The 12,171-nt window shown below is 32.4% G+C and overlaps 1 protein-coding gene across 1 annotated transcript; it reads left to right on the top strand.

Moving 5' to 3' along the window:
* Positions 1–2,592: 2,592 nt before the first annotated feature.
* On the top strand, positions 2,593–6,231 carry LOC137821557 (amino acid transporter AVT6A-like). Its single transcript, XM_068626201.1, has 4 exons — positions 2,593–3,315; positions 3,689–3,892; positions 4,746–5,211; positions 5,726–6,231. Exons 1-4 carry the CDS (start codon positions 2,739–2,741, stop codon positions 5,862–5,864), a joined length of 1,386 nt encoding a protein of 461 aa, XP_068482302.1. The 5' UTR covers positions 2,593–2,738; the 3' UTR covers positions 5,865–6,231.
* Positions 6,232–12,171: the final 5,940 nt, after the last annotated feature.

The raw sequence follows: 12,171 nt of genomic DNA on the forward strand, positions 1-12,171 counted from the left end.
ATTAAAATCCAGTGATAAAGAAAACTTAAAGGACACCAAAATTTTATATTGGTTCACTCACAACATAGCTACATCCAGTCCCACCTCACACCAAGATGGAATTTACTAGATCAACAAAATTCTTTTACAAAAAGAACAAAACCAGTTCTTGAACACTGCAAGAACCAATCACTCACTGCAACACCCTGTCACAACTTTGATTCCCACCAAGATACCCTGTCTTGGCCCTTACAAACAAAAAATTACTAAACAATAATAAGATGGAACGAAATCACCTTGAATGTGAACCAAGAAATGCAATAGGATCTCCCCATTCACAACAACACTTTGAAGAACCTTTGATCTCTCGCTCAATGATGAAAATTAGGCACCAAGAACTCTCAAAGATCAACAAAGACTAATTCTTTCAAACACAACTCATACTAGGATTCTCACAAATTGTAAAAGTGTATTTTGTGTAACCACTATATAGACCTTTTTTCAGAAAACAAAATCACCCTTTTATAGAAGATAAAACAAAAACAGTTTTAGACAAAAAAAAGTATTGTCAGTAAGATCAACCAGTTAAAATTTAAAACAATCTGTTGATTTACTTAAAACCAGTAGTTTATTTGAAAACTAATTTTTCTCAAATGGAATGTACTTAAATTGAAAACATTTATCCTCTTACATATTCAAATATGATTTTCAGTATATAAAACATATTATAGAAAAAATCTAAAAACATTTCAGTATTTTCAATCAATTGATTTAAAAGATAACATATTGAAAAACTGTAACTTTCTAGAAAACAAAATTAAAACCAGATGAAAACTTTTTTAACCAGTTGAAAACCTTTTTAATCAATTTAAAAATAGTTTAATCAGTTGAAAACCATTTTGTTATTGCACTCTTCATCATTCCTAAAGGTAAAAGATAAATCAAGACAACTAAAAATAAAATCTAAGTTACCTAGACAAATAAGGCATCACATCTTCACTCATGACTTCATCAAACACTGTAGTTGGGATCTATGAGATGTCCAATAGATAGAACCATGTTCAAAGCCATTTGAATGATGATAATGTTGATGTAAAAATGGATAGATTTTTAAGTGGCCTTTATAGGCACACATAAAAGAAGTATTAGAGTACATGAATATATTTTTAAAAAAGCTTGGTTCACCAAGCACTTAAAGTTGAATCACAATTAAAAAAGAAAATCCAATTTTAAGAAAGGTATTCATAGTAATAAAAACTACAACTCATCTTAGAAGGACCAAATCAAAATCAAACATCATCAAAGTCTTTATATGTCTTATAAATCAACCTCCTGTGGTTCCTCACAAAAGTCTTCTACTCCTAATACTTATTCTTCTTCTCAAAAGACAAGTTTTATTAGATGCTTTAAATGCTTAGGATAAGAACATATAGCTTCCAATTGTCCTACCAAAAGAACTATGATATTGAGAAAATGAGGATTAGTTGATAGTGAGAATTCTTCTTCTTCTTCACCTTCTTTTAGTGATTATGGGTGTCTTTCTTCACCTTATAGTACGAATTCTATATTACTTATGTCAATTGTTAAAAAGGATGTATTTAAGAGATCATTTATTCATAACATAGAATGGTCATCTAAATTCGTTAGGGTCATCTAACACTTCTTGAAGACTCCTCTAATCCTTTGTAGTATTCATTTGACATGAGCTCATTTTTTCTTGCTTCTTGTCTTCAATTTGACTTGTGCTTTTATTAAAAAACTTGTTTCGTGGTCAGAATCAAATATATTTTTGACTTTTTTTCTAACACTTTTTACACACTAAGTAGATTTTATTAGATAAATCAAAATTTGTTTGTTTGTTATAATTAATAAAACCTAGGTGTGAAATGAAGAACAAAGAGATTAATATTTTGTCTTATTAGAACTTGTGTCAAATGAAGACCATATTTGACATATATTCTTAGAAAAGTTTCGTCTGATTTGATTTTGGATTTGATTTTTGGTTCATTAATTGAGATTTGGTCTTCTACGATGATAAATGTTTAAATTCAATGTGTTCTTGACATGTAATTGGATTGATTTGACTAAACGCTTCTACTAGTTAAATCTTGAATTGAATTTAGATTTATGCAATTATTTCTCTTAAATTTAATCCATAACTCTAGTTTGAATTGTATTCAGGTGGATCAATTACAATTAAATCATCTAGAAACTCAAATATATTTTATTTTCTAGTTGCAAACAGAACTATAAATAAGTAACTAACATGAATTAAGTAAAAAGAAACAAAATAATTAATTATTATTTTTTATATAAATTTAATTATAGACATTAGAACTTCAAAACCTTAATAAAACCCCAAACATAATTATAAAATTCAGGGATAAAATCAAAATGAGAATAATATTAATACTTGTGAATACAAACTAGATTAACCTTAAAAACTACTTAGTTTTTCCTGCTATAATTTCGTTTGATGTGCTTATCACAAAACATTCATCAGTTAATTAACCCACCTTATATACTTTTATTTATTAATTGAAAAACTAATTATTTTAGTTTTTTTCTATTTACGTTGATAGCAAAAAAGGTTATAGGAAGATAATAGTGAGTAGAATGAAAGTGTTTTTGGCTTTATCGTGTTCCATGCTGGCATTTTTATACATCAGATTTCACATAGTTTTGGATTGTGATATGAGTGAGAGAGAGAGAAAGAAAAAGATAGAGAAGATTGAACAGCAACAGCTAGCAGTAACAGAATGAGCCACGCCAACTCCGTTGGTATAGGAAGAAAGGAAGTTGTTGAAGAGGAGGAATCAGCGTCGGCGCTGCCTCTGCTTGGAAGCGGAGAAAGAGATGGTGACGGCTCCGAATCGAAGTCAAAGGCATCGGTTAGTGGTTCTGTCTTCAATTTATCTACGACGATCATCGGTGCCGGGATCATGGCCTTACCTGCGGCCATCAAAATCGTTGGTGTGTGTGTGGGCGTTGCTGCCGTCATCTTCCTTGCCTTCCTCACGCACACCTCTCTGGAGATTCTGCTCCGATTCAGCAGAGTCGCCAAGGCCTCCACCTATGCGCACCTCATGGGGGATGCTTTTGGCAGTTCCGGAACCCTGCTCTTTCACGTATCGGTGCTTATCAACAACTTTGGGATACTTGTTGTCTACGTCATCATAATTGGTGATGTCTTGTCCGGAACATCTTCCAGTGGTGTCCATCATTTTGGTGTGCTTGAAGGCTGGTTTGGTCAGGGCTTCTGGACTACCCGTGCTTTTGTTCTGCTTCTCACAACTCTCTTCGTGTTTGCTCCATTGGCCTTCTTTAAGAGGATTGGTAACTAACTACAATACACACTGCACAGTACTACACTACCATCTCTCTACTTAGACACGTTAGAAAAAATAAAATAAACGAATTTATTAAAATATTTAATCATGGTTTATTTTGGAGATTTCATATAGAAAATTTCAATATAGAGGATATAAATCCTGGTTTTATCGGTTTAGTTAGACTTAAACTAAGTTGTTAATGGTTTATTTGCAAGTGAGTGTGATTCTATACAATTCAATGTGTAGTTGTGGCATTAATGATTAAATATGCTTCGCAAGTGGTTTATAGTGTGTCGTGAGGGAGAGGAGTGGGTGGATATTTTCCGTGGCACATTGATGAATTTCCTTTGGTATGTGGACAATTTTTGTGCCTGCAGATTCATTGAGACATACTTCTGCCTTAGCAGTGGCTCTGGCCATTGTGTTTCTACTCATAACTGCGGGAATCACGTTCTTCAAATTGTTTAATGGCAGTATAGCCAGTCCCAGGATGCTTCCTAATATTACTGATGTCTCATCCATATGGAATCTCTTTACAGCAGTTCCAGTTCTTGTGACAGCATTTGTTTGTCACTACAATGGTAAGCTACCATATTGTAATTGTGCAATTTTAAAATTTCACTTTCTAATGTTTGTGATGATATTTTTATTAAGTGTCCCCACTTCCATAAAAGCAGAGAGATTAACTAATAACTCAAATACTGTTACGTTGTGTTTGTAATACTTTCTGTTAAAATAGAAGTACATATTTTTATGTCAAATCGGTAAAATAAAATCCTTCCATCAATCCGTGGGTCCTGGGAACTTATCTGAAACAGATTGACACAAAAATGTTAATGGCATTGGCAATGACAGTTCCTTTCACTCACTGCTCTGTATTGTTACAAACACAAATCTTCCTTTTCAAAGGGGTCTTTATTTATTCTGCACGATCGCTCATGCTTGTTGGGAATAATCACATTTCTTTAAAATTGGAATAAGGTGACAGTTTGTCAATATTTATCATTCAAATATAAATGCTCTGTTCTATAGATCCTATACCAACTTTTGGCACTATGTCTGATTTTAGGGCTGAACAGAGCCTTAATCAATTTTGGGATCCAAGCTTAAAGAAACTCATGATCTGTAGTGTTTATAGAATAAGGCAGAATTGGCCAGTGGGAGAGAGGGAGTCAGTTACAATTCTGCCCTGCCAGTTTATCAAATTAAGAATTTATAGCTAGGGACGGAGCGATGTTAGGGTCAAGGTGGTGTGTAATAAAATTTTTAGACAGGGAAATCATTCAGAAGGAGCTGGTGGCTCTAGTATGAGTCTTCCATTTCTGGTGTTCTATCAGCTTTCACGATTTTTTATTTTTGCTTACTGTTATGCTCAGATATTTGATACAACAAACAACCAGTGTTAAACAGCAAAGTTCTGTCCTGTGCATGCAGTGCATACAATCGAAAATGAATTAGGAGACCCTTCCTTGATGCAACCGGTTATACGTGCATCACTGGTTCTGTGTTCTAGTATTTATATACTTACAGCATTATTTGGATTTCTCCTATTTGGTGAGTCAACACTTGATGATGTGCTGGCCAACTTTGATACTGATCTGGGTATCCCTTATAGCAGTCTACTCAATGACATTGTTCGTATCAGCTACGCCCTCCACCTCATGCTTGTTTTCCCAGTTATCTTCTTCTCACTGCGCTTCAATTTGGACGATCTTATCTTTCCTTCTTCTAGGTCCTTGGATTTAGATAATCGTAGGTTTGTCTTGATCACCATTGGACTCGTCACTTTAATCTATGTGGCTGCAATTTTTTTGCCTAGCATCTGGAATGTATTTCAATTCACTGGAGCTACTGCCACCGTTTGCCTTGGGTTTATTTTCCCTTCTGCAATTTCTATTAGGTGGGTTTTCTTACTTTATCTTAATGTAGTGATCACATCAAATTTTGTTATTGTTAATTTAATCGTGTTCATTTTATTGAAGTGTTTGTTGTGTGAATCTTTGTGACTTATCAATGTTGTTTAGGGACTTTAAGTTCATGCAGCTTTTAGTATGAAGCCGACTGGCATTCCATAGAAATATAATAGGCTCATGTTGGATCTATTATATTCTATCAAAATAAATCATACTCTTTCTTCAGCTGAGAGCTGAAGTATTTAGGCCTCTGGACTTCTATAATGTTTAACTTTTACTCGGATATAGGATGACATTAAATTGTAGAGATTGTCTTGTTTTAATACAAGGCTGAATAATAGAGTGGCTATTTCCTGTAATTTTGTTCATCCTTGGATTGCTAAAGTTTGCTTCATGAATGTAATTTTTCATTGACAAAAAACTATTAATATTTAAATTGGTTTGAACTTCAAAGCTACAGAGATCCATTTTCCCTACTGATCTATATTTCTTTTATTTCAGGGATCCCCATGGCATTGCAACAAAGAAGGACAAGATTTTATCCATTGTCATGATTTTTCTTGCTGTGTTCTCAAACGCTGTGGCTATATACAGTAACGCTGATGCTTTGTTCAGAAAACAAGTGGATCCTCACCAATGAGTTATGTGTTGCCTATTTTATCGGTAACACAATTCTTCAAGTTGAACTACACATTTTTAGCCAAGGAAAATGCATCAATCCTTGAAAATGTGGGTATTATTTTGGAGTTGGTTTGAAAATCCACTAAACTTTTTCAAGGTTCAGATTTGAAAAGGTTTTGGAAATACAAGTGGATTTGGAAGATTTTATCAAATTGCAAGCAGAAGTGGAAGACTATCTGGAATAAAGATATTTATTAGTACTTTTAATATTTTCTATATTTCTCAAAGCACATTCTCTAAACCAATCAACTTTGGTTTCTTTTCCGACTGTTTTTCAAGTTATTTCTTGAATAATAAATTTTAATAATAGTATACCTAGTTACCTACGATGAAAGTATGCTTATTTAAGATGAATAGTTATATACTCTTTTTTTTTTTTTTATCAGCAAAAGAATAGTTACATAAGTAAATTTTAATAATAGTATACCTAGTTACCTACGATGAAAGTGTGCTTAGTTAAGATGAATAGTTACATAGGTAATTTTTTCAGAAATCATATTTTTAAACCTTCCATTATTGAATCAACACTGGTTTTAAATTTGTAAAGCCATGTGTGGAGGCCCCTTTCTTTCATGAGAAGCCTAAGTCAGATCACTCCCATTCCCTTCTTGTATCCTCTATAAATAGTGGATTTGGAAGACAACTGGAGTTCCAAAAATAGGAGATCTCTTGAATGTATAAAATAAAACTGACAAATAAAGAAGTGCAAAATTTCTTCAAGGCACTAATTTGGCAACTCAATTCTTGCTCGCACACTTCTCTCCTCTGCATGACTACCGTAGTTGAGGCTTTAGCAAATCCTATGCAAGTAGTAATATATACCAATTTCAATCCATGCCTAGCTTTCAGTAATGGCTTTGCACGGGATCATAGGAGATGATAGAACTAGACAGTTAGGATCTTAGAGATGGGTATGGGTCCCAATGGGCAATTTTTACCTTAACCCCAAATCCAGTATGTAATGCGTTCATCGTTAGAACCAAAAAAGATGAATTGAAGATTTGAAAACTCGAAGCTGAATTGAGTAACTTCTGTGGGGATGTGAAAACTGGACCGGAATTTTGCTTGATTGGATATTAAAACAAACATTGCGTATTAGAAATAATGAGAGGATCTATTAAGTGCTAATGTGGTAGGAAGTTAGGGAAAATTTAAGTTAATGCTCCAATTCGATTTATTTATTAGGGATTTGGATAAAAAAAATATATTACATATATAATAAGTTGTGTGTATGGGAGACTACTTTATTTCATTGAAATCATTTCAATATGTACATTTAATCGAAGAAGAAGTTGTTAGAGATAAAGACAATTTGATATCAAATAATTATTAAGTTGCGGTAAACCTTCACAACTCAACTTTGTTTAGTTATCAAAAATTAATTTATGAAGTTATTTGAAATAGTAGATTTGTGGACGACTAGTAAAGAAGTTTGGCATGTCCTTCACAATTTTAGATAATTTGAAAAATTCATTTAAAGAAATCTTGGAATTTGTGAACTACAAATTGGTCATTAAAAAAAATTAAGAAAAGTCATTCACGACAAGAGTTCTTTTAACCTAAATTTCTCAAATTATCTAGAATGGAATCATACAGGACATGCACGACTTTTTCATAGCTGGAATCATCCACCAAATCCACGGCTTCAATCAATTTTCGTAAATTATGTTTTGATAACTAAAGAAAGTAGTGAAAGTTTGCCACGACTTCACAATTATTATTAAAATCTTCATCTCTAACCACCAATGTTATTAAAATCGCAGACCATACAATCTTATGACTTTTTAGAAGAAAACGTTGCAGAATCGCACAATGGATCATAAACGGAGGATTGTTAATAAAAATAAAGTTTGGTGGAAGATAATTATTCTATGATTAATATAAATAATTTGTTTTTTATAATTTATTTGTATTAAGCATTTGGTTGATTTATTTTATTCATAACCATTTTATGAATTATAAATTTATTTTTAATTATATTATGTGTAATACTAACTCGAATAATAACTCATTCGAATTGAGTTACGAGTTTTCATTACTTTTTTTAATTTTTTTTAGTTACGAGTTTCTTAACATTTGCTCATTAAATCGTGGAAACTTAAAAAGATTTTATAGTTAGATAAATAAATTCCCACACGACTAACTTATATAACCAAATCAAATAAATAAATTATATTAACGTAATTTTTACAGGAAGTGAGAAGATGTGCCATGATATTCTGTAATCAGTACCTGTGCATAGAGACAGCCAACATTAAAAACATGAGACACATGTAACTTATAATATTATTTATTAGTCTTAGAAAAGATGCCGACCAAAACTATGTTCCCCTCTCCAGAATTCTCCATTAAATTGTGATGATACAATTTTTTTGGATAAATGCTATCATGTAGCTTTCCTAACTAATTGTGAAGATAATTTTACATAACTATAGGTGTACCATTATGCAAGGTTTATAACCAACAAATCTGCCCTAATGGTAACAAATATTCTTCAATATTCTACACGATAATACAAAATTATTCATTTAGATGTCTTTACATGACAATCATATAAGAACTTTAGTTGAAGATGGCACATTGGTTTTTTTAATAAATCCAAATTTTCTCGGATAACATTTATAAAGGAATCATGATAATTAATAACCAGATTGTTGGTATGTGTGATGATAGTTTAAAATGAATTGTCATTGATAATATGAAATGAGGACGATTATTTAAAATAATGGTCTTCTTATATATTTTAATGGGTAAAAAATGCATCATTTCGCTTTGTGTTTTCTACAATTACTCTTTGTTTTTTCTTCTTCTACTACACTTTGTGTCGTTGCTCCCTTGTCTTATGTGTTATAAAGTTGTAGGGTAGTCTACAATTTCTTAGCTGGCCAATTCCTACATATATAGGAACCGCCATGAGTAAAATATATAGAAAAAACTATTGCAACTCATTGTATGCTTCTTACCTCTATAATCTTGTGGAATTTGATTTTGAGTTTCCTTTTCTGTAATCGGGTGATAAAACACCTAGATCTTCTCTCTTCTTCCCTATGCTCAAACCCTAATAGCTTGTACCTAACAATTTGTATCAGTCTAGGTTGATTCAATTCATAATTTCATGGTTGAATGTGCAACATTGTGGTTATATGAAAGAATTGGAGAAATGTCTGCACGTTTGGATGTTTGTGTAGTCAAATTAGTGAGTTTCATTCAAAGGACTCTCATATTGTGTTTGTGTTTGTTTATGATACGTGCAATGAAGAAAAAAATGAGTATTTTGTGTGTGTTTGTTTAACTGATTTTTGAGAGTGAGAAAGTGGACAGGAAAGAAGATGAGAGTTTTTTTTTTTGTTTTTCACACAAAATGATTTGTGTTGATTTCATTACATTTTATCCAAATATTCTTTAATTATAATATATAAAATTAAATATTACATAAATTTATTTAACTATCTTAAAAATATTTAATTATACTATTAATAATAAGATATAATTATAAATAATGAAAATAATAAAATAAAATTATAATATCAACAAAATATATATTATATAAAATAATTAATATATAATAATAAATATTATTTTCATAAATTTATTTTAATTTAATTTTTCTATCATACTTTTTAATTTTTTAATTAAAAAATATAAATAATTATAAATATTATATATTAAAAAAATTTAATTAACTCAATTTCCCTCCAAAATCTATACACACCACTCAATCTACATGCAACATTGTGGTTATGAAGGACTTGGAGGAATGTCTTTCTGCAAGCTTGGATGTTTGGTTAGCGAAATCAGTAGGATCCATATTCAACGGACCCTTACTGATTCCTTAAAAGAAACCGTGTATGAACTTATTAGTCATTTTTCTTTGGGTGACTTAAGTTCTACTCCTGTCCCTGGTGGTCATAAGCAACACCTTATTCTTGTGGAAAAGATTTATAAGAATTGATTTCCCAAGGTTCAATGGTGATAATGTGGAGCAGTGTTTATATTAGTGTGATGATTTCTTCGTAATTAACCATACACCTGATGATATTCAGGTTCAATTGGTCATAATTCATCTGGAAGGTCGTGCGGTTTAATGGTATGCAACTTTGGCAAAGTATAGAAACTGCTCTTTACTTTCTTGGAAAGGTTATATTGCATATTAGTTCGAGAACAATTTGGGAATGTGTGTGTATCTCATGGCAGATTTGATGAGGTTGCGGTAAACCACAAGAGTGGATGAATATAATGAAGCTTTTGACGCAATTATTAATCACTTGATTCTATCGTAATCTTATACTTTGAGTTCCTTTCTTGGGGGTTTCAAAAGAGATATACAAAGGCTAGTTCATATGTTTCAACCCACTACAATGCAGAAAACTTTCGATTCTTCTTGGTATCTAACCAAGAATAAGGGCTTTCTTGGAGATATATGTGTGGATCCCATGGCAGATTTAATGAGGTTTTGACGCGATTATTAATCACTTGAATCTATCAGAATCTTATACTTTGAGTTGCTTTCTTTGAGGTTTACAAAAAAGATATACAAATACTAGTGCATATGTTTAACCCACTACAATGCAGAAAACTTTTGTAATACGTCCACCTTTACTTATTCTTCTTGGTATCTAACCAAGAACAAGGGCATTTTAGGTTCTAAACCAGTGTTGCTGGAAAAAACAGGGATTCCTAAATACTCCGACAACCTGAATCCACAAATTAGATCAACAAGAACATTGATCCTTGCTTTTATGAATGAGACACGAGCCAAACGTCTTTGTTATTTTTGTGATGAACCATACACAACAGAACACAGTTTGACACAAGAAGTTGCAGGTTCATGTGTTAGAGGCCCAAGAAAGAAACTGATGAAGAACAAGAATTCACAACAACTGAAGCCATTTCAAAAGCTTGCCATGATCCTCAGATTTCAGTAAGTGCTCTTACCGAGATTGCTAATTTTAGAACTATGGAAGTTAACGAATATCCCCGACAGATTTTGTTAGATAGCAATAATACTCATAACCTTTTGGATATTCAAATGGCCAAGAAGTTTGGATGCAGAATTGAAGAACGCGAACCATTAATGGTTATAGTCGCATATGGTAACAAAATTACTATTTCCTCTATGGTCAATAATTTTTCTTGGAAAGTATAGTAAACTACATTTACTTCTGATGTTTTTCTAATTCCTGTAGGTTGTTGTGACTTAATTTTGGAACCTTGGTTACCTTGGGTGATATCACTTGGAATTTAACAACTTGACTATGGAATTATGGGTGCATGGCAAGAAACATGTGTTACAAGGAGCTACATCACAACATCTGAAAACCGCTAACAAAAATAACTTCATTAAAGCTCTCAAAGGTGGTGTGCACTTTTCTATGCTACAATTGTGTCACAACAGTGAAGGGATCATGCATGCTCTTACAGTTTTGGCAGATCAACCATAGGTTCTGCATTCAATACAAAGTTTATTATATGAATTTGATGATGTTTTTTAGAACCCTACGAGTTACCCCTTTTTAGACTAGGTTATGACCATCAGATTCCTTTGGTTGAAGGTGCAAATCTTACCAATGAAGGACACTACTGATATGCTAAGTCCCAAAAGGACATCATTGATCAATTAGTTTAAGATTATCTTAAAACTGGAGTAATCCAGAACAACAAAGTCCTTATGCCAGCCCGGCTGTTTTGGTGGGAAAGAAAGATGACACATGGAGACTGTGTGAATTATAGGGATCTCAACAAAAATACAGTTAAGAATAAGTTCCTTATTCTAGTTATGGTTGATCTTTTAGACGAGTTGCAAGGATCCTCCATTTTTTCAAAAATAAATTTGAGAGCCAACTATAATATTCAAGTGTGTATGGATCTTGATGATATGTACAAAACAACTTTTAAAACTTATAGGGGACAATATGAATATCTGGTGAAACCCTTTGGTCTACAAACGCCCCAGCCACATTTCAAGGTTTAGTAAATTTAGTTTTTGTCCAACACTTCTTGAGGAAATTTCTTTTGGTTTTCTTTGATGAGATAGATAGTACCTGAAACTGGTTGGACAATTGTTGATGTGTCGGTTGCTCCTTGCTTCTAATCTCCTTCTTTATTCCACCAATGCTCGGTCGATGTTGACTTGAAAAAGATACTCCGACGCACAAGTAAGAACTTTGAGTTAAGAGTGTATATTGTAAATTGATTATTTATAGTGTTTAGTCATATGTCTTTGTTGCGATGGGCCGAATAAATATCAGTTGTTAACTGATGTGTAG

The sequence above is a fragment of the Phaseolus vulgaris genome, chromosome 9 (genome assembly GCF_000499845.2).
Source record: "Phaseolus vulgaris cultivar G19833 chromosome 9, P. vulgaris v2.0, whole genome shotgun sequence".
NCBI lineage: Eukaryota > Viridiplantae > Streptophyta > Magnoliopsida > Fabales > Fabaceae > Phaseolus > Phaseolus vulgaris.

Excerpts from the sequence above, each read along its gene's own strand:
- LOC137821557 (XM_068626201.1), top strand. The coding sequence starts at position 2,739 with ATGAGCCACGCCAACTCCGTTGGTATAGGAAGAAAGGAAGTTGTTGAA. Across the intron at positions 3,893-4,745 it reads ATTTGTTTGTCACTACAATG|TGCATACAATCGAAAATGAA; the intron begins GTAAGCTACCAT and ends CTGTGCATGCAG. Across the intron at positions 5,212-5,725 it reads CCTTCTGCAATTTCTATTAG|GGATCCCCATGGCATTGCAA; the intron begins GTGGGTTTTCTT and ends CTTTTATTTCAG.